The 21,628-nt window shown below is 55.8% G+C and overlaps 1 protein-coding gene across 2 annotated transcripts in view; it reads right to left on the bottom strand.

Annotated features, from left to right (window-relative positions):
- LOC116658770 overlaps positions 1–21,628 on the bottom strand; it is a 223,236-nt gene that overhangs the window by 72,382 nt on the left and 129,226 nt on the right. For both annotated transcript variants that reach the window (XM_032464494.1, XM_032464498.1), the window contains exon 2: positions 7,971–8,151. In XM_032464494.1, coding sequence (XP_032320385.1) covers positions 7,971–8,151 — 181 coding nt within the window. The remainder of the gene's footprint in view (positions 1–7,970; positions 8,152–21,628) is intronic.

Here is a 21,628-nt window from a genome sequence, read left to right as displayed (position 1 = left end):
AGGAAACAGATTTTCCCCTGGAGCCTCCAGAAAGAACCAGCCATGTGACGCCTTGGTTCTAGCCCAACGAGACTTGTGTCTGACCTCTGACCTCTGGACTACAAGGTAATAAACTTGTGTTGCTTTAAGCTGCCAAGTTCTAGGGGGTCTGTCACAGCAGCCGGAGGAGAATAATACAACCAGGAAGAAACCTGTTCCCAGACTTGCAGCACCTGACGTACAACAGTTGCTCAATAGGCACTCTTTTCCAGGTGCTGATCCAGGCGCCCAAAGCCCCTCCCCAGTCAGCCAAGTCCGAGGCGGAGGAAGGACCAATCGCTCACAGATGGCCTGGAAGTGTCCTTGACCCCAACATGATCACATGTGAAACCTCGAGGAAGAGTAGGCAGCTTGTGGTTGCTGGAATTTTACCTTAGAGCAAAGCCCTGGAGAGGGAAGAAAAGTCCTAGAATGGAGTAAGGACCTGCTCAGAACATCAGCTCTCAGCCCAGGAAGCTGGGGTAAACGTCCATCCCCGATGCCTACAGGAATCTCATTTCCTCTTTACCTTCCCCTTGTCCCATCCCCTAGCACAAGCTGACTTAAAAACTTGTATTCGGTCAGCAAACATTGATCAAGCGCCTACTCTGTGCTCTGCAACAAGCACTGGAGAGATAAAGAGGACCCTTAAGATATGGTCCCTGCCTTCATGGAGAGAGCACGCATGCTGAGCACAGACTGCCTCAGGGCCTTTGCACTTCCCTTGGCTTGGAATTCTCTGCCTGATGCTTCCTCCTCAGCAAGGCCTTCTGGGACCAGCCCAGCTAAAGTTGCAACCCTGTTCCCCTCCCTTGTTCTGCTTCATGGCACCTCTCAGCACCTGGCATCACACCTGCTGCCCGGAACAGTCTTGGGCACATAGCACGTAATTAATAAATACTTGTGAACTGATGCACACACGTGAATGGCTGTGTAGAAGTGGGGACAGAGGTGTAAACAGGCAGCCATGGTGAAGACACAAGCAAATGCTGGGAGAGATGCCCAGTTTTCAAACGGTTTTTGCTCTAACCTCGAAGGTTGTGGGTGAAAGCTGCTGTGGACACAGGGAGAGTCTTACAGTGATGCTCTTCGAGCCAGTTAAATCCACACGGTGCCAAACGGGATAGCCGAGGTCCCTTGACTGCCAGCTTATCTACCACCTTGAACCCTGTTGAGGGGAAAGCAGGGTGGTGGGTGGCTGGGTGGAGGCCATGGCCAGTATGGCAGACAGGTGGACCCCAGGTGCAGTAGCCCCTGGGGGGGTGGTCTGTGCCACCTCCAGCTCCCTGGGGTCCCCAACACTGCACCCGGGACATCCCACCCTGAGCCCCAGAACAGTCATTTCTACAGCTAAGCTGATCTCTCCTTTTTTCCATCTGAAGTCTTGATCACACACTTATTTGGAAAGGGGTTAGAGTTCAGGGCAACAGACCCTCTTGGTCGAACTTTGCCAGACCTGGCCATTTATCTTCCTGCCATTTTGAGCTTCGTTTAAGTCAACGCTCAGTTTATCGTTTAATTAGGTTGCCCAAGTTCTCTTCCCTTTTTCATGTCACAGAAATCTGAACCAGACAGGCACACAGAGTCACACACCAGCCAAGGGACCGGCTGAAAGCAACCAGACCCTGGTGAGCAGGAGAGAGGCAGGAGGGGTTCAGGCCCCCCGAAATATTCCAAGGCTTCTGGGGAGAAGCGACTTACAAGCCAACAGCCTCTCAGGCTGCCTGGGCCTCTCAGCCTCCTGCCCTGACTCGCGAGCTCTGTGCTCCCAAGCGTTACAAGAAGTCCCCCAGAAGGCCAACACTCACTAGCTGGAGAGAAAACAGACTTTGGACCCCAGCTCAGCTGGAGACGCACAAAGGCAGAGACGGGGCGAAGGGAGCGGAGAGGCATTCCTGCTGCATAGAACGCCTTTCCATCGGGCCGGGAAGAGGGCCGGGAGAGCCGCCGCCAAACCCGGCTGCTGGCGCCTCCGAGCAGCTGCCGCTTGGCCACAGGGGCACAAGTCCTCCGAGCGCCTCCCGCCCAAGCGCTCAGTACCCTCACCTGCCCGCTCCAGGCCAGGCCCGCCAAGGGCGTGAGCCAAGTACCTAAGCGGAGGCCCTGCCTTCCTGGCATGGAGGCCCAGCCCTGCAGTCTGGAAGCCCACATGCCCAACGAAGGAGAGACAAAGCTGAGAGGGGGCCAGGGCTCCGGCGGTCACCAGCTCCCTCCCCCGGCAGGAGCCAGGGCCAGGGCCAGCCCCTGTGTTCCTGAGCACCAGGCGCTGTGCTCAGCAAGGGACATGGATCGACTCTCAGACCCTCACAGCCATCGCAGGGGAAACCAAGGCCCAGAGAGGTTGTCTGCCTTCTACCAAAAGCTCAGAAGGAACAAGGCCTGGATTTGAATTCAGAGAGCGCCAGTCTGGATCAGAACACTTAAGGGTGTCCATACCCAACAAACACTGATTTGATTTAAACTCAGGGCTTGAAAAGACAAGAGGGAAAAAGGAAGCAGCCCGAGGACCGTCGCTGGCACCTCTCGTGGTTCAGCATCCAGCCCCTCACACTGCTGTGTCCTCACAGCCCTCCAGTTACAGCTCCCTGGTGTGGCCGGGGCCCCACAGACTCAGCCCGGGTTGGAGGGGCTCAGCTCCTGGGAAGCTGCCTAGTTCTCGGTGGTCTTGGGTGCCCTTTGTTCATGCACTCAGCTTAACCCCGGGGGCACCCTTCCTGGGAGAGCTGGCCAAGCCACAGCACCTGCGGCCAAGCCCCCAGCATCAGCGGAGGAGGAGCCCAGGCAGAGGCCGGTTACACACGGGGCCCGGGACACGCATTTGCCATGCTGTTTGCAGATAGTGCCAAGTACACAGCCCAGGGAACCACGCTGTCTTAGGCAGTTTTGCAGAAGCAGACAAGGACGTGTGTGCAAGTGATTTATAAGGCAGAGCACCCAGGGAGCAGGGACGGGACAGGATGAGGAAGCAGGGGCCACTCCAGGTAAAGCCCCAGCCCGGCCCAGGGGAGCTCCGGATGGTAAGTTGCTCTTTTGCTGGAAGCTGAGGGGCTGGGCTTCATGCTCCCACACCTGCAGGTGATGAGAAGTCCCAATCCTTCCCCAAAGCACACAGGGACCAGGTGTCCAGGAGCAGCAGGACAGACTCAGACCTACATTCTCGGAGCTCAGGGAGCCGTGGATGAACTGCCCAGTGGGATGGACGGCCGGGTAGAGATGGCCAGCCAACCCTTCACCATGCCTGGCCCCTCCTGCAGTGGACAGTTGTCACTAGCCAGCGCCCTTCGATCCTGGAGAGGCCCATGGAAGGACACAAGACACCTCAAGGCCAAGGTGTGGGAGTGTCCAGTGGCTTTCTCCCCTGTGTCTGCCAGTGATGGAATCAGGAAACTCTGTAAGCCACAAGCTGGCAGAACCAAAGGCTAAAGGGAATTGGAGACCCTGTGTCACCCAACCAGGAACCACAGTGGGCGTGGGGCTCCCTGTTATAGCACCTGGCAGTGCTTGCCCTGACTAATGCAACTGACTTTATCAGGGATTCTGCGGTCAGCACAACAATGGCCATGAAATATATCCAGGTCCTAATCCCTGGAACCAGGGGTGATGCTCCCTTACTTGGCAAAGGGAAACAAAGTTTGCTAACCAGCTGACCTGGCGATGAGACAGTCTCCTGGATTGTCCAGGTGGGTCCCCGGAATCACAAGTGGCAGGAGGAGATAGGAAAGAGTCAGAGGAGCTGTGCTTGCAGGAGCGGGGCAGGGAGAGGCAACGCTGCTGGCTTTGAAGATGGAGGAAGGGGCCACAAGCCAAGGAACGTGGGCACCTCCAGAAACTGGAAAAGGCCAGGAAATGGAATCTCCCCTAGAGCCCCCAGAGGGAATGCAGCTCTGCCCACACCTCAATTTTAGCCCAGTTAGACTTCAGCCTCTGGGACAATAAGATACTAAAAGTGTGTCATTTTAAGCCACTGATAATCTGTTACGGCGGCAGCAAGAGCTAACACCCAACTCTTCCACGGTGGTGACAAGAGCAGGGGACGGGAGGGGCCTTCTGGGCCGGCTCAGAAAGGAGAGAGAAGGTGCGCTGTGCCTTCTCCTGTCAGCTCCTACCCCACCCTGCCAGCCCCGTTCCTCCTTTCCCCTCCCCACTGGGCCAGTGGTCTCCAAAATCCTGGAACGAGCACTAACGAGAATGGAGGCTTTCTGGGTGGGAGCAGAGCTGCAGCAGTTAGGACAGCAGGAATGCACAGACCATCCCCAACAGGGGTGGCTCACCCCAGCACCCCAACATGGCCAGGGAGAAAGGGAGGAGCCCCAGGAACACAGCCATGCCTGGAGAATCAATCTTGGTCTGGCTTCTGGTGACCCCATCCCAAACCCATCAGTGGGGTCTGTAGCTTCCACTGTTTCTACTAGTGAAGATATTATTAACCACTTTATAAGCCATTCCGCACCTCAGGAGGGATGTCTAGGGCCCATGTGGCAGAACTCCAGGGCGGCTGCTCAGCTGTGCAACACGGTCCTCCTGATGGCCATGCAGGGAGCACAGTCACAGAGACCACAGCCAGAATGGCACTCCCTGGAGTTGTGCAGTGTGCAACCTGCACAACTCTGCACTGCAGCCTTGGGTGCCTCCTTGGTGTTCCTCCCAAGTCACTGACACTATGCTACAAGGAAGACTTCTTTTGTTATCACACCTACTTGGCAGTTGGAGCAACCAAGCTTTGGGAAGATTCTGAAACTTGCAAAGACTCCATGGCTGGGAAGTTGCAGTGTTGAGACTCAGAGACTTGGACTTGGGTCTAGGACACCAAGCCACACCCTCACTTATCACCAGATGGTGCTGCTTCTCTCCCAAGGAGGCTGTGATGGCACACAGATAATTGTTTAGGAACGCCTGTCCCCAGCAGCTGGTGATGAATTAGGAGTGTCCTCTCGCCAGGTTTTATACTGCCTGCTAGCGGCACGTGAAAAATGGATCCTCCTTTGACTAAAGGCTTAAGAATACTGGGAAGAGCTGGACCTAGGGGCTTGCCGCCAACTAGGGAAGGCTGCCTCTGGTGTGGTTGGGGTTGTGCCCTTCTCCCAGCAGCTTGGTCAGTCCAAGGTTCAGGCCTCGCTTGCCAGAGGCCTCCCAGCTCTGTGGGTCCCTGGTTCCCCTGCAGCCCTGGAGCTGTTCTCCCTGCAGCCAGCAAGTGACTACTCCCCAGGTGGGCTCTCCAAATGCGGTGCCCAAGAACCACACAGCTGCCTCCCCTGGGAGAAACCAAGGTTGATCATGTGTTTCTCCAGGGGAGCTGACCCAGTCACCCAGCCCGGCACAAGGGCTGCTGGTGTGACAGCTTCCATCACATGGTGAAGGCTGCTGTCCCTACACTCCAGAGGTCTGCAGGGAACTGGCAGTCAGAAATGGACTACAATGGGTAGTTGTCCCTCCAGGCGTCATTGCCCGTGGCCACCTGCCCTTCTGGGAAAGGCCCCCGCCCCAGCCAGCGCTGGGGTGAACGTTCCCACACGGGGAGCGGGAGGGGGTTCAGAGCTCTAGAGAGGGGGAGCGACAGGGCTGTGTGCACGTGTGCGCGGGGGGGAGCATGTGTGCACACATATATTGTGTTCCCAGGTGTTTGTCTGCGACGTGTGTTTGTGTGCACGTGTTAGAGTGTCCCGGGGCCCATCTGTGCATGCGTGTCTGTATGTGTGTGTCTGCGTGTTCCTCGGCACAGGTACCCTGTGTGTCATGTGTTCCCCCGTCTGTGTTTGTCCTGAGTGTCCCTGAGCCCGTGCGTGTCCATGTGTCTGTGAGTGCTGCCCCATCTGCTCCCGCCCCGCCATCCAGCTGGCAGTGCGCAGCTGGCCCCGGGGGCTGTACCCACCCGCCCGATGAGAGGTGGCAGGTGTGTAATAAACCATTAGTCACTGTCACGTTTCCACGCAGCAGCGGCAGCCTCCCCGGGAAGGGCCTGACTGCGGGATGGTGCTCCTGGCGGGTCTCCAGCTGTGGAGCTGCATTCCACCCCCCTCCTCAGGGGGCCTGACAGGGAGCAGCTGGCAGACGTGGGTCTTGTGCCACTGCCCTGCCCCGGGTGGCCCTAGGGCAGGGGGCAGGGCCTCGCATGTGCCAACTGGGGCAAGGGAGGGTCCCCGAGGGTCACGGTTTTGCAGGTTATTACCCAGAGCTGAGGGGCAGCCGGGGTGAAGGAGGTGGATCAGGAGAACAGCCTCAGGGATCCTCTGTGCTGCCTGGAGGAGGCACCTTGCTGGGTGACTAGCAGTTACAAACAATAGCGCTGACGCCGGAACTACGAGCACTCAGGCAGGGCAGGGGAGGGGCCGGGTCCTGCGCAGAACGGGCTCCTCTCCAGGCATTCAGTCCTCACGCCTGCCCCGCGGGCCGGGGTCTCTCGTTAGCCTTCACTTCTATCCCTCAGATGAGGACACCAAGGCACAAAGCAAGAAGTCACTTGTCCCAGGCTCTGAGTGTGCTGGGGGCATCCCTGCCCACCACCCTGCATGTCCCCTTTGCTCCCTGACACCCCGTCCCCATCTGCTTGGGTCTGGAAGCCCCTCAGAGGGCCGGGTGGCCCAACAGCCCCCGGTTAGCCAGCTCCATCCCTGGCCAGCCCTTTCCCTTCCCGAGTCCATACTGCAGAGAGAAAGAGGTGAATACTGCTGTTTCCCTGGAGATGGATGCCCCAGATGGACGCCCAGGACCTGAGGACTGGGGGCAGGGGGAGTGCAGCTACCCCCATCTCCATCACTCACTCCCCCTACCTGCTGGCTCCAGGCCCTCTCACTAATAAGCAGTGTTTTCTGCCAGCTGCCCCTGCAGAGGGCTAGTACCAGGGGGGTCTTGGGACTCTCAGGGACAGTGATGGGGGCAAGATACACACAGGGACCCACTCTGAGGGGTCTTGGCCTACGGGGCTGCTCCACGACCCTCCCTAGGTAATAACGCAGGAGTCCACACACTGCTCCCAGCCCAGGGCCCATATGGCCCACCATAAACACCTTGGAGCTCCACACTCACACTCACGGGCCCAACAACCAAGGAGGGGGCCAGCCTCTCCATCATGGAGAAAGTGATGCGTCCGACGGGGCCGAGACAGGCGGACGGGGTCTCTGTGGCTGGGGCCGGGGGGGCTGTAAATGCCCACCCTGGAGAACGGTCGTACACCTTCGTCCCCCCGGCCAGGGTAAGGTTAACACCGAGAGCCGTGTGCGGGGCACCCACACGGCAGGAGAGCGGGTACCCGCACGGGCAGAGCTGCACCTCGCACAGCACGTGGCGGCAGAACCAAGCGCTGCGGCAGCTGTGACAACAGACGGACCTTGCAGTGCTGAGCCAGGCCCAGAAGGCAAAGCTCAAAGCTCAGCCCCCCAGAAACCAGGTGATGGGGTGTTCAGGCAAACACAGGTGTGACAGAAGAGCAAATGGGAGACACGGATCCCTCTGCGGGGTGGGGCATCCAGGTGGATGGAGCGATTTGGGGCTTGGGTTGGGTAGCGGTTCATGGAGAGCCATTACATTATTTTTTAAATTATTTTTAATTTTTTTTTGGGGGGGTGGAAGGTAGTTGGATTTATTTATTTAGTTATTTAAATTATTATTATCTAACACTGAGCTATACCCTCCCCCGACATTATTTTTTAAATGAATGAATGAATATGATGCACACAGAGATTAAAAAAAATACAACAAAGGCGATTTGTGAATCGAGGATGAGAGAGTGTCGAGAAGCAGGAATTCTGGTGAAACCACAGTTTGGTTTAATTCCTGAGAAGCATGAAAAAAATTCAGACTCGGGTAAAGGAGGGAGACTCAGCTTCCTGGCTCTCCCCTAGAATGCAGCGACTGTGGGGTGGGAGTCTGCGTCCGAACTGGCTTTGGGGACCCCTCACTGCCGGGGCGGCCTGATCCACTCTAGTACCCAGGCATAGTAACAAGCCGGCACCTACCTGTGCTGGTGAGGTCCGGTCCAGCCCCGTCCTGGCTGCTCTGCTGACACCAGGCTGGCCCCTGCTCCTGGGCGGTCCGGGGGCCCCTGGGCAGGCTCTCTGCTAGGGCGTTTGGCCGGGGCTCAAGCTCCTGGGCAGGAGGGTGGATGGCCGCTGACGCCTCAAGAGATACAGAGGTGACCTGGAAGGACAGGAGGGGAACATGGTAAGTTTTGGCCACGCCTGCCTGGAGGTGCCCAGTGGGTGGGCCCCGTGGGCCACTGGGCAGCGCCTCCCCAGCGAAGGCCTGGCGTTGTCATCAGGGACTCAGCGTGGCCGGCTCAGGGCAGCGGCAGAGCTGGTCCCAGAAGGCCAACTCACCCAGCAAACCCTGCCTGGGGACATAGGCCAGCCACCACGCACTGGGGCTCTCCCCCTGGGTCCCATCGCTGCCTGAGCCCCTCAGCTCTGCACGGAAGTCTGTAACGGTTACCTACTAGTTAGTTACAACTGTAACGATTAGCCTAGCTAGTCTTCAGTCCACCCTGCAGGGCAGTCCCTCCATCTGCACTTCCCGCTTTGTCTTAGGTTTTTAAATTGTAGTAAAATACACATAACATCAAATTTACCATCTTGACCATTTTCAAGTGTTCAGCTCAGTGGCATTAGGTCCAGTCACCATGTGTATCTATTTCCAGAACTTTCTCATCGTCCCAAATGGCAACCCCATACCATTCACCACTAGCTCCACACCCCTTCCCCCACCCTGGGCACCGCCTTCCTACTTTCTGTCTCGGTGACTGTGGCCATCCTGGTCTCCCAGCCTCTTTCCATGGATTCGGAAAGTGAGGCTCAGAGGGGGCGGGAGGAGCCTCACGTCACAGACCAGACGCCAAGGCAGGGTCAACCCAGGTCAGCAGGGCTCCCCACCCTGGGCCCACACCTCTGACCTCAGGGCCTGGGCGGGACGTCGGGGGAAGCCCCTCCCAGGGCTCCAGTTCCCTGGGGACCAGTCCTGGGGACACAACCCCCAACTCCACAATTACAAGCTCTGGTCCCTCTTGGCTGTGCAAAAGCAACTTCATGTTGATCCTGTTTATTCCGGGATTAGTGCTTTAAAACCAAAGCGCCCGAGAGAGATGGATGGCCCTCCATCCAGGCTCCCCCAGCCCCACATGGGAGAGACAGATAAATCTACTGTTTGTTTCCGGGAACGCTTTAATTTATGGGATCCATATGTTGACACTGCCCAGACCGCAGCCTCCGCAAATCCCTCAGGGGTGCTGGCGGCTTCGGCTTCAGCGGGGGCAGGAGGAGGCGGAGCCTGGGTCCAGCTCACTTCACTCACTCACTGGGTAGATTAGGGTCGGGGGCCCATCAGCACGTGGGGGACCTTAGAGCCCACAGATCCCTCCCCATCGGGTTTCAGCTGCTCGTGCAGCTGCCCCCATCTCTTCAGAAAACTGCCAGACGTAGGGCTGCTGGGTCCCCCACTAGTCACAGGTTGACTTGTCCAGCCACCCCCAGATACTGTCTATGGGGTGGCACCTGGTCACCAGGAAGCGTTCTTGCAACCCCCTGGGGGCGGGCTGGCGGGGAGCCAGGTAGGGCAGCACTGTGCCCCAGCCTTGACCCTGCTCACAGGCTGGTGGACAGGAGAGAGGGGCTGAGGCCCACCTCCTGCTTGTCCTCCAGGGGCCTGCAGGGGGAAGGTGGCTGGGGGACGCCTCATGGGGGTGGGGATGGCTTCCCGGATGGGGAGCTGTGGGCACGAGAATGCCGTTTACTGAGCACCTACCATGTGCCACTGTTAATCCTCCCAGCAGTCCTGTCTCAAACAAAAACATGGAAACACAAAGAGGCAAAGTAGCCCGAGCTCTCACAGTAATTGGAGGAGCTGGGATTCAAACTCAGGCAGTTGGGAGAAGACTCCGCTGTTACGAAGCAACCAGAGGACATAGCTCTTAAGTGGAGAACAGCAGATGGCAAAAGAGAATGCTACTGAGTGGGAGGGGGTGCAGAAGACAAGCACAAAGGAGTCTGAGGATGGAAGAAATCCCCCAAGGGCTAGGAAATCCAGGCAGGCTTCCCGGAGCAGGTGGAATTTGAACTTAGCCTTCAGGAGGAGCAGGCTTTGAAAGGGAGGGGGGACAGGAAGGATGAGAGATTCCAACACATACCCCCGTGGAAGCCAGGAGGGTAAACTGTAAACGAGGATCTGGGTAGACGAGACGAGGGGAACTGCCCCAGTCCCACCCAGCACCGGCCTCCCAACAGGGAGGGAAGCCAGCCCCATGCTGTCAGGTCCAACTTTCCTGGAGAAAGCTGGGAATCCATTTTTAACAGCTGCATTCTCATGACTATTAAGGGTTGAAACACTAAGCAAGCCCTCATGCGCTGCTGGTGGGGTTGTACATGGTGCAGTGGCCTTGCGGACGGCCGGGAAGTCCCTCAAGGGTCAAACACAGAGTCATCATTTGACACAGTAATTTCACTCCTAGGTAGATATCCCAGAGAACCAAAAATGTGGGTCCACGCAAAAACTTGCACCTGAATGTTCGAAGCAGCCTGCAGCTCACAGACAAATGAATCCTGCCCACAGTGAGCTTGGAGGTGGGCTCCTCCTAGGCGAGCCTCCAGTTGAGAGCACAGTCCTGCTGATGCTGGACCGGCAGCCTGTGGGGCCCTTGGCAGGAGACCCCGCTGAGGGGGTGGTCATACGTGTGTTGCTGCGGGCTGGTTACCTGTAGTCCTTTCTTACGCAGCAGTAAATAACTAATACAATCAAAAAGCTCTAGAACAAGGCTTGCCCGGAAATACACGCTCCCTGGCACCTCCGTGTGCCAGAGACCCTCCGGGTCTAGCTGTTCCCCTATGCTGACTCCCCTTGGAAGTCAAAGGATTCTAGCCCCTTCTCTGGCGTTTGTCAGCAGCTGCCTGGGACTCCTGGGGGCTCAATCACTATTAATGGACGGGGGAGGCTGCCAGACACACGTGGTGTGCTGAATCTGGATTATCTCATGCTGGCCGCATCTTAGGTGGAGGCAAAGGTTCTGAGCCAGACCATCACACAGAGGCAGAGAGCCGCCTTTCCTCACCCTTCAAGGCCAAATTTACGACAATTCCTGACTAATAAAAAGCAGGCTCTTGAACCAATGTAGTCTCTACCAGTGCCAAGTGTTCCAAGCTCACAGCTCGTCTTACAGTGCCATTAGGACCAGGCCTGGGACATACACTGCTCCCTGCCTGGGGACCCTGGTAATTGGAGGCATCACAGAGCCGAGAACCCAGGCCAGTCGTCTGTCAAGTACCCAGCCCCTACTGCGCCGGCACCCAGTAGGTGCTCACCCCCTAGTAGGTGCTCACTGAGCACCAGCAGGGCCTGGCTTCTGTACTCGCTGCCTCAGCAGACACACAGTGACTGGACTGTGGTCTCCAGCACGAAGGGTTAGGCCGTGCGGAAGGGGCAGTGGGTTTGCTGATGGGTGGCGACTGATTTACCTCAAGAGCAAGGAGGGAGGAAGAGACAAAACCGAGCTGCAGCTGAGGGGGGAGGAGACGCCAGCATCCTGATGGCACCAAAGGACACAGCATCGCCTGCCCTCTGCCCTGAGGATAAATCAGACACAGGCAGGAAGCCAAGTTCGGGGACAAAAGCCACCTCCCTCCCAAGCAGCCATGGCTGGCTGCCTGCCTTGGCTGGAGGTTGGGTGGGCACGGCCGGGGGTGTACCTCCGGCGCTGGCCAGAGACCTCTGCCACCTGCCGGGGACACGTGGGTCCAGGCCTGGCACTGTCTGTCAAGAAGGGAAATCAGGACTCGGGCCAGCCCTGCACAGGTCCCCTCCTCCCCGTTTCTGGGCCCCCACAAGAACCCACCCACAAAGATGTGTTCGACCCCCTCTGGTAACATTTCCTGTTCCACACTACAAGCTGGTGCGTCAGAGGCCGAAAAACAGTATTTTATGCCCCTTAATTCCCTGTAATAGCCCCGTAATGGCAAGCGGAGAACTCCAAATACTACAATAAAGAGAACGATAAGGCGCCGGGTCAGGGGGAGATGGAGCTGCCAAATACAGAGGCCCCGATAAGCAGACAACGACGGGTTATTAAACGTGCGGTGCGCCCGGGCGTAATTGGAAAGTTATTAGATATGGAATACACACAGCACCCAGTAAATGAGTAATCAGGGACTAATTAAGCTCATGCGACACAGCAGATCGCGCGGGAGAGGCTGGTGGCTGGCACATCTGTGACAGCAATTAGGGCACTCCGGCTGCAGCGCTCGTGGGGAGGGGGTCACCGGCTCGGGCAGCAGAGCCACAGCCGGGGGTCTCAATCAGATTCTTCCCTAGCCGAGTCCCCTCAGGTGCCCCCACGTTTCAGGGGCCGGAGGGAGGGGTGGAGTGAGGTGCCAGGCTCATCCAGCCTTGAGAAGCCCAAGTGGACACAAGGTCCAGGACTGAGAAAAATAAAAAGAAGGTTTTGTTCCTGGCTTCATATCCCGCCAGGTGAAGACTCACTGCAGCCACCTGAGGGGATGGGAACAGTCACAATTCTCCATCTGAATGATTTGCAAAGCGTGTGCACACAGGCACCTCCCAGAGCTTTGCAAAGGTCCTGCCGGGTAAAGCCTGGTGGGGAGTCTGACCAGCCCATTTTATTGATGGGGCAACTGAGGCTAAGAGGTCTGGAAGTGGACAGAGATCACCCAACCTGGTTCCCCTTCCAGCAGGCACAGGACACCTCCCCCTGGGTGTCTGGTAAGGAGAAAGGCACTGGTGTTTCTCAGGAAGACAGTGGCCGAGCTCAGTGGAGAAAAGGGGCCAAAGGCAGTTACACACTCTGGGTTCCAAGGTGGGTGATCTTGGGCTCAACGCCCCTGGGCCTCAGCTTCCTCATCTAAAAAGGGAATGCTGAGAGTTCCAGCCACAGTGCGAGGAGGTTAAATACCCGAGGCTGGATTCATGCATCCTAGCCCAGGATCTTCTGTGCAGCACAGGGAACTATATTCAATATCTTGTAGTAACCTATAATGAAAAGGAATACGAAAACAAATATATGTATTTATATGTATGACTGAAACATTATGCTGGACACCAGAAATTGACACATAGAAAACTGACTATACTTCAAAAAAAGAAAAGAAAAGAAAAGAAAGAGGGAGAACCCAGTCCCACTTTCCATAAAGAGAACCAGAAAGCCCCTGGTTCAAGACCTGGGGCTGCCGGGAAGAAAGATTCTCTGGGTTCAGCTGAAACTAGGCAGTGTCTCCAAGCCAGGAGCCACTGTCTGTCCCTGTAGGGCTGGAGCAGAAGGGTCACGGGCCATAACCCTAAAGCAGAGGCTTCAGCATTCTTCAATATATATTGATAGTACCTACTGAGTGCCAGGCCCCAGGTCAGCCTTTGTGGGTGTCAGCCTCATTAAGCCTTAGTTCCTGGGGGTCGGAACTGTTAGGCCCTATTACACAGATGGGGCAACTGAGACACAGTGTGGGATGGGTAGGTGGGGCATGATGTCCCTGGGAGATTATTACAAAGCCGGAGTCTGCTGCTAACAGCACCCAGAGCACAGAGAGACACCCGGGCAGGCAGGTGCCGCTGGGAAGGGTGGGGCCACAGGGAGATCGGTAGGATATTCAGGCAGCAAGGCCAGTAGGAACTGGCCAGGGGCAGGCATGCCCAGCTTCTGGTGCTCTTGTGGCTAAAAGGAACATTCTAGGAGGCATGAGCCCAGCCCTCACTCTCAAGGGAGGCCTCTGAGCCGGCTGACTCCCTCATAAGGCCTGGGACAGGGCAGGGGGTTGGATGGAGGAATTCACCATTTCCAGAGGCCAGCATGCCTCCCTATGACTGCCAGGCAACAGAGCATGTGGGGGATGCTGGGGGAACCCAATTCAGAGCCAGGGTCAGGGAGAGAACCCTTGGGCATATGGGGGCTCCAGAGTCCTTGGAATTATCCTGGAAGGCCAGCTCCTGGAGGCCGGAAGGGGGAGCTAGACTAATCCAGACCAATCACTGCCCGACACCCCAGCTCTCCTGGGGTCCCCTTTCCCTCCTACTGTGCCTACCTCTTTTTGCCTCCCAGGGAGAGAGCCCCCCAAGGGTTTCTGGGCACACAGCTCTGCTCACTCCACTTGAACCACGGCTGGGCCTGAGCCCACTGTCCAAAACACCACATTCATCTGCCTACATAAAACCCTTCAGGGAAGTTCTGAGCCCTCCATGTGGCATCTAAGAGCCATGTGATTTAGGCCAGCCCAGTGTTTCACACATCTGTCATGCCTCACGTCCACCCACCCACCTTCCCAACCAACCACACATCCATCCACCCAGCCATCCACCTGTCCATCCATCCATCGTCCATCCAGTCATCTGTCTATCCACCCACCCACCTACTTATCCACCTGTCTGTCCATTCATCCATCCATCCAGCTGGCCATTTGTCTACCAATCCATCCATCCATCTGTCCATCCATGCAACTATGCATTCATCCAATAAACATTTATTAAGCACCTGCTATTGCCAGGCACTGTGCCTGAGATACAGTAGCAAACAAAACAGTTTAAACTTCCTGCAGTGAAGGAGCTGGCATGCTGGCTGGGGGAGACAGACGATAAATACATATTCACATGTCAGTTGGTAGGAGGTGCCAGAAAGACAAATTGGAGAAGGGGATGGGGAGAAGGGTGGGTGAGTGCAGGTAGAATTCTCCATTAGCTGGCCCCACTGAGAAGGGGACATTTGTGCAGACTTGAAGGAAACAAGGGAGCTAGCCACAGGGATAGATACCTGGGGGAAGAGTGTTCCAGGAAGAGGGAACAGCAAACACGATGACCCTGAGGCAAGGAGCATGTTTGTAAACCTTTTCTGAAAAGGCCAAATAGTAAGTATCTCTGGCTGATGGACTGTGTGGTCTCTGTCAGAACTACTCAGCTTCGGCCTTGGAGCACCAAAGCAGACTTAAACAGCATGCAAATGGACAGTGTGTGGCTGTTCTAATAAAACTTTACTTATGTACATTGAAATTTGAATTTCATATAATTTTCATGTGGTGAAATGTTATTTTTCTTCCTTTGATTTTTTTTTGGCAACCATTTAAAAATGTAAAATCCATTTCTAGTTCCTGGGTGGTATGTAAGCAGGCTGTAGGCTGGATGTGGCCTGTGGGCAGTTTGCTGAGCCCTGTTCTAGAAGCAGCAAGGAGGTCTGTGGCTGGAAGGGTGGAAGTGGGTGTGGAATGACTCCTGAACACACCTGGGGGAGGAGGGGTCTGTGGGAGGAGGGGAGCCGAGCCATGACTCAGAGCAGAGGAGAGGCTTCCAGAAATGGGAGATGCTGGAGCACTGCTGAGGCTTGCTGTTTACTAAGATCCACCTGTGGGGGAGGGACTGCGGAAGGACAGAAGGATGTGGGCGCCCATCCGTGCGCCTGTACTGCTGGGCTCACCACCTTCCGTTCACCCCTCCGGGCATCCTGCAGGGGCTGAGGGCAGATGCAGAAATCATCAAGCCCGGTTCAAATCCCAGCTCTATTGCCCATGAGCTGTGTGCCTTCAGGCAAGTGACTCTACCTCTCTGAGCCTTGGCTTCCTCATCTATAAAATGGCGAGGGCTCCCCAGGTTCAGGGTTCGGAGTAGAAGCAACACAGAGGTCTGCTCATGAGCCACTGTCATGCCCGTGAGTCCCTCTTCTCACCCTGAAATGCCCTCCGCCCCTCCCCAATTTCCTGCCTTGTTTTCAGCCAAGGGTCTGCCCTGCTCCCCTGGACTCTCGGCAGCTCTCCTTCCCAGGCAGAGCCAGACCCCGCCCTGGACCACCTCCATTGGTGCCCTCATCTGAGAACCCCTGATTCTGCCCCTCCCCCAGACTGTCACTCCCCAGCACAAAAGTAACCTGAGCCACAGCACTCAGTAACCCCAGGGCCTGGCATAGTGTATCCACGAAAGCAGAGAGGAGACATCTAAGTTATGGAAGGAGCCATGTGGTGGCCTGGGGAACAGTGTTTCCGGCACAGGGAATAGCCTGTGGAAAGGCCCGGGGGTGGCAGAGTCCCTGGTATGTTTGAGGAACAGCAACAGGGCCTATGTGGCTGAAGAGTGAGGGAAGTAATGGGGTCGTGTTATGGAGGGCCTCCCAGGCCTCTAAGGGACTCTGGCTGTCATTTGGAGTAAGACAGGAGCTGGGAGAGTTCTGAGCCAAGGAGAGATGTGATCTGATTTTTATTTTTGTTTTAATTGAAATTTTTTACAATGAGATGCTTCTAGATTCACATGGAGTTGTGAGAAACGATACAGGGAGATCCTGCATACACTTTGCTCAGTCTTCTCAATGGTAACATCTTACAAAACTACAGCACAAGGTCACAGAAGGAAACCAACAGGACACCTCATTATCTTATGCACATTTCCCCATCTGACCTGTACTTGTCCATGTGTGTATTTTGTTCTGTGCCGTGTTATCACTGGCGTAGGTTCCTGTACCCACCTCCCCTGCTGAGATACAGAACAGCCCCATCCTGAGCAACCCCTGTGACATTCTGTGGTAAGCACATCCACCTCCCTCCTGCCCCCGACGCCAAGCCCTGGCAACCGCTGAGCTGTTCTCCATTTCTATATTTTGTCATTTCAACTATGCTATGTAAATGCAATCACAGTGTGTAACCCTTTGGGACTAGCTGTTTCCACTCAGCATAATTCCCTGGAGAGTCACCAGCTTGTTGGGCATATCGGTGGTTTGTGCCTTTTTATTCCGGAGGAGTCGTCCCTGGCGAGGCTGTGCCACAGTTTGTAGCCTGTTGCCTGATTTAGGTGGAGGGAAGCTGGTTCCCTGCAGGTTCAGCTACTCCCTCTGCCCTCACCCCAGGTTCACATCCTACCCCAGCCCTGTCCCAGCTCCCTCCTCCTGTCTTCAGGGTCTGCACTTTTCCAGGCTTTACCTAGTAAATCCCCAGTGAGGGTCTGCACCTCTCGCCGATCATAAATCACAGCCCTGTTCACCAGGCATGATGCACCCCACCTACACACACAACCCTCCTTCTACATGGCTTCCTTTGATGCCCCAAACTGGAGAGGTCAGGTGGCTTATCAGCAGTAACCCCTTTGGAGCGCTCCCTATTCAAATAGAGATCAGAGATGTTTAGCAACCTGCCAAACGCCACACAGCAGGAAGATGGGCCGATGCCCACCCTGGTGCACCTCAATCACTGTAAAGACAGATCCCGAAAAGAGGGTGAGAGCAGGGGTCCCTGCCCTGGGCTCTGTCGGGGCTTAGCTCGGCCCTGGGCCTCACCACAGGGGCCTTGGCCGCTGCAGGTGAACATGACATAATTCCTGTGGAGGGAACCGTGCTGTCTCACCCAGGGCAGTCAGTTTATCAAGCGTTGACAGTGCATTAGCTAAGTGATCGCTAGACTATTAATTTTCCCCCAGCCCTTGCCAGGGGTATTACAGTGAGAAACGGCAGCTTAACCGCAGGGAAATTCTTCAGGGCGACAAAAATAAAAATAGCTCTAATTGAAGTTGATAGAAATTATACCCTTTAAAAACACGTCCGGGTGCACCGGCTATAATGTAAATTAATGCCGGGGCAGGGTTTCTGTCACAGGATCATGGAAACACAGTGACAGCCACAGCAAACAGCCTCCCAGGGCGTCACATCTGCTGGGTCACGGCTCAGCGACCCTCAGTGTCAGGGGGCGGCAGGCCGGGCTGGAGGCTGGCGCCTGGGGGCCTGCAGAGACGCTGGCCCGCTCGCCCAGCCCTTACGGAGGGACAGCGGGCAGGACATGGCCAGGGCCCTTCTTAACTCCACTGCTGGGAAGCCTGGGTGTCCTGGCATCCTGCAGGCCCGGGGGCACAGGTCACCAGCCCTTAGTAAGCCAAGCCAGTGCTCCAACACCACTGTCATTGCGGGGCCCTGCTCACCAAGCTGGACGCCGACTTGAAATTCACCCATTCAAACATGTTAATGACAGGGGCCCCAGACAACGAGACAGAATCTGTGTGTTCTGGTCACAGCAGTGAACCGTCTCCTGGCAGCCAAAAGGTTTCATTCGAGATATGAAGGAATGATAAATATAATGGCAATAAAATATGGCTAAACATAGGCATAGCACCTGCTCTGCGCTCCACACTGTTTTAAGTACTTCCCACACATTTTAATTCACTTAATCCTCGAAACAACCAGGGAGCTAGACACTGTCATTATCAGCATCGTTCCAGATGAGAAAGTGCGTCTGGAGGCCCAGAGAGCTTGTGTAACCTGCCTGGAGGGACAATCAGGGGCAGAGCAGGGGTTGAGCCCACTAAGCCTCGTCTAGAGCTGCCCTCCGAACCCCATGCCCGGCGCCTCTGAGCCCAGCAGAGGCTGGGCCCCTGCAGCTGCAGGCGCACAGCGACTGAACTCAGAACACAGCATACGCAGGCACTGGGGCCAGTCCCGCACACTCACATTTTTACATGGCTTGCGCAGTTTACTTCTATTTTGGCTGCACCCTCACCTACGGGATTGAGAATTCACCTAAACTTCCCATGGCCGCCAGTGGCTCAAAATTGTGCTTGGTGTCCACGGGGAGGAGGGGAGTCGAAGAACCAACAGACCCAGGAATTAATTTTTTTTAATTAAAAAAAACTTTTCGGGGGCAGGAGGTAATTAGGTTTTTAAATTTATTTTTGTTTTAATGGAGGCACTGGGGATTGAACCCAGGACCTTGTGCATGCTAAGCATACACTCTACCACTGAGCTGTACGCTTCTCCCTGCACCTAGGAATTAATTTTAGAATATGTATCAGGCCCCTGCCCTGGGCCAGGCACTGTTCTAGGCACTGGGGTTTCAGAGCAAGATGGGGAAAGTTCCAGGCCTCTTGCCACTGACGTTTCAGGTTGGAAGAAGACATTAATAGCACAGCCGCTGACTCTGGGCCCACAGGCGAAAAAGAAAGTCATCAAAAATGAAAATCCAAGCACGGTCTCCTGATGTAAGGACACAATTCAAAAATCTAAGAGTCTGACAAGCAAAGGATTTTAAGCTTACTCTTCTAAAAAGAAGAATTTCCCACTCTCTCTCTCTCTCCGTGGGCACACATGCACACACCCCCTTTCCAGGGAAAGAAATCTAATAATGGGAGAAACATTGAGGAGTGATTTTCAAAGCCTGGCACTGCTGTCTTCCCTGAAAAGATCTGAGGGGAATAATTGACTGGAGCGAGTCCTGATAGAGGTGGAAAGGGGAAAAGTAAAAATGGGGAATGAAGGTGGGAGCCTCTAGAAAGGGCACAGCACGTGGGCGAGTCACGCCAGGGCCGGCTGTTTGTTCAGAGAGATCACGGGAGACGTGAGAGCTGACCCTGGGGACAGCACAGACACGCGCCCCTTTCCCAGGAGGGAAATGACAGGCCAGCTGGCTTGGCACTGATACCGGCGCAGACTCTAGAACAAATCGTCGGGCAGCTGCGGGGGGCGGGGGCGGGGGTGGTGAATCAATTTGCAGTCCCGTAAGAGGGCACCAGGATGACTCCGCGGCTGCCAGCCCGGCGCGGGGAGGGGCACTGCAGCCCAGCCAGTGGAATCCCTTCTGTGGGCGAGGAAGCAGACGCGGGGGGACCTGGGTGATCCCACACTGTGTTCACTCAGCCCACGACAGCCACCTGGGTCAGGCCAGGGCCACCTGAGGCACAGATGCCCCGCTGTGACCTCACACAGTCACCTGCCTGACTGCTCAAACCGACAGCGCCAACGGGAAAAGCAGCCTAGCTCACTTCACACCCGGCTGTGTTCCACACACATCACCTCGTTTCATTCTCGAGCACCAGTATCAGTAATACGCAGGAGGTCGACAGCAGCCTCCACCTATTAAAGCGTGCCTGGACTCAGGCAGCAACTCCTTCACTGTGGGCTGTGTGGCTGCAAGGAAGTTACTGACCCTCTCTGGGCCCCAGCTTCTTCACCTGTAAAATGGTCATGACAGTCCTCACTTCACAGGAAAAGAAAAAGACCCCAGACACAGCTGCTTAGAACACCGCCTGGCCCTTAGGAGCTGCTCAAGAGAGCCCAGATTTTATTTCTCCTGACAGCCACTCCTTCAGATAATTACTCAATGTCATTGATTTATGTGCCAAGCACTGTTCAAATACTTTATACATCCTAACTTGCTAGATCCTCCTAAAACGCCTATGAGGTAGGCTCTGCTGTGTCACACACCCATTTTGTGGATGAGAAGACTGAGGCACAGAGAGGGTAGGTCAGCTGCCCTGGGTCACACAGAGTCGGCTCTGCACCCCAGTGCTGTCATGCTGTCATCCTTAGTCTGTACCTTTAACCTCCACATAAAACTGCACCCCCCAGAACAGCCCAGAAAGTTCAGAGGGCACTCAGGTTACCCCCATCGTACAAAGGACATCAAGCAACTTTATACAAACAGCTGGTTAGAGGTGAAGTGAGATCTGGATGAAGGCAAGTCTGGAGACACAGTGGGATAAAGATCTCACAGTACGACAATCAGACAGCGGAACAGAGTGAACATGAAACGGGGAGGGGGCGACAAGGGTGAGTCAGCCCTTCTGGGGCAGCAAAGGGTCTGTGACCCCAGGGCACGAGCGAGGAGAGGGGGAGGGCGCATCTGGGAGCAGGAGGTCCTGGGAGCAGGAAGGGGCCTCCCTTGGTCCTGCGTCTATTTTCCAGATCTTTATTCTGATGCTGTGCTTCTTTTGATCATCATGAAAAAGGAAAAGCACCACCGGCACCTGGCGGGCAGAGGGGCTGGCGCGAGCGGGGGCAGCGAGCGGGCTGCGGAGGCACGGAGGAGCCGGCTTTGTTTGAGTAATCTCTGTCTCACTGCAAAGATGAATGGGAGCTCGGGAAGTCTCCAGCACCCCCAAACCTCAGAGCGGGGGCAGCCTGAAATGTCGTCTGCCTCGCGTTTCTCAAATTCCGGGATGTTTCCCATATGAGAGCAATTTTTATTAAAAGGGAATGGAATAGAATAAAAAAAAAATACTGGAATGCACCACCTGCTGTAAAAACATCATTTTGTGAAACTTATCCTCCGGTTACTGAAGTATGTCAGCGTTGCCTCAGACCCAGACACCCAGGACCCCTGTTCCAGACCCTGTATTTAGAGTCCACCCCCATTCTGGTCCTCCCTCAAGTGTCCCCAAAGGCAAGGAGTCTGTGGGGCCAAGGGGGTGCCACACCCCACTGCCACCCTGCTCTCAGACAGTTTCAGGACCGGTGTCTCCCTGCTTGCATGCCCCAGTCCCCTCCTCGTCCAGTCTGTCCTCCTGAAGGGCGGCCAAGGCGCAGCACGGCTGGAGCTTGGACCAGCAGGCCAGGTGTCCACGTGTGTGAGCCCTGTGCCACGTGGGAACCAGGGCCAGGCGGGAAGTCTCTGTCTACTGTCCCCAGCAGCCCCACAGGCACCAAGGTCTGCACCTGGAGTGTGTGTGCCCGTGGGCGCGTGTGCACCGGCGCCTGTGTGTGCATGAGCATGCACGTACCCATAAACAAGCATGTGCACATGTGAACTGCACTGTGTCAGCCCGCACGTGTGCACGTGTGTATGTGTGCATGTGTGAACGCATGTGTGTAGGGGTGTGCATGTGTGTGATGTACTGCCCTTGTTCAGTAGCTCACAGTGTGGCAGCTGGAGATGGCTGCCAGGTCCACCGCGATTTGCCA

This window comes from Camelus ferus, chromosome 21 (genome assembly GCF_009834535.1).
Source record: "Camelus ferus isolate YT-003-E chromosome 21, BCGSAC_Cfer_1.0, whole genome shotgun sequence".
In the NCBI taxonomy this organism is placed as follows: domain Eukaryota; kingdom Metazoa; phylum Chordata; class Mammalia; order Artiodactyla; family Camelidae; genus Camelus; species Camelus ferus.
The sequence above is the reverse complement of the archived record's forward strand: the minus strand, read 5'-3'. Positions and strand labels throughout refer to the sequence as shown.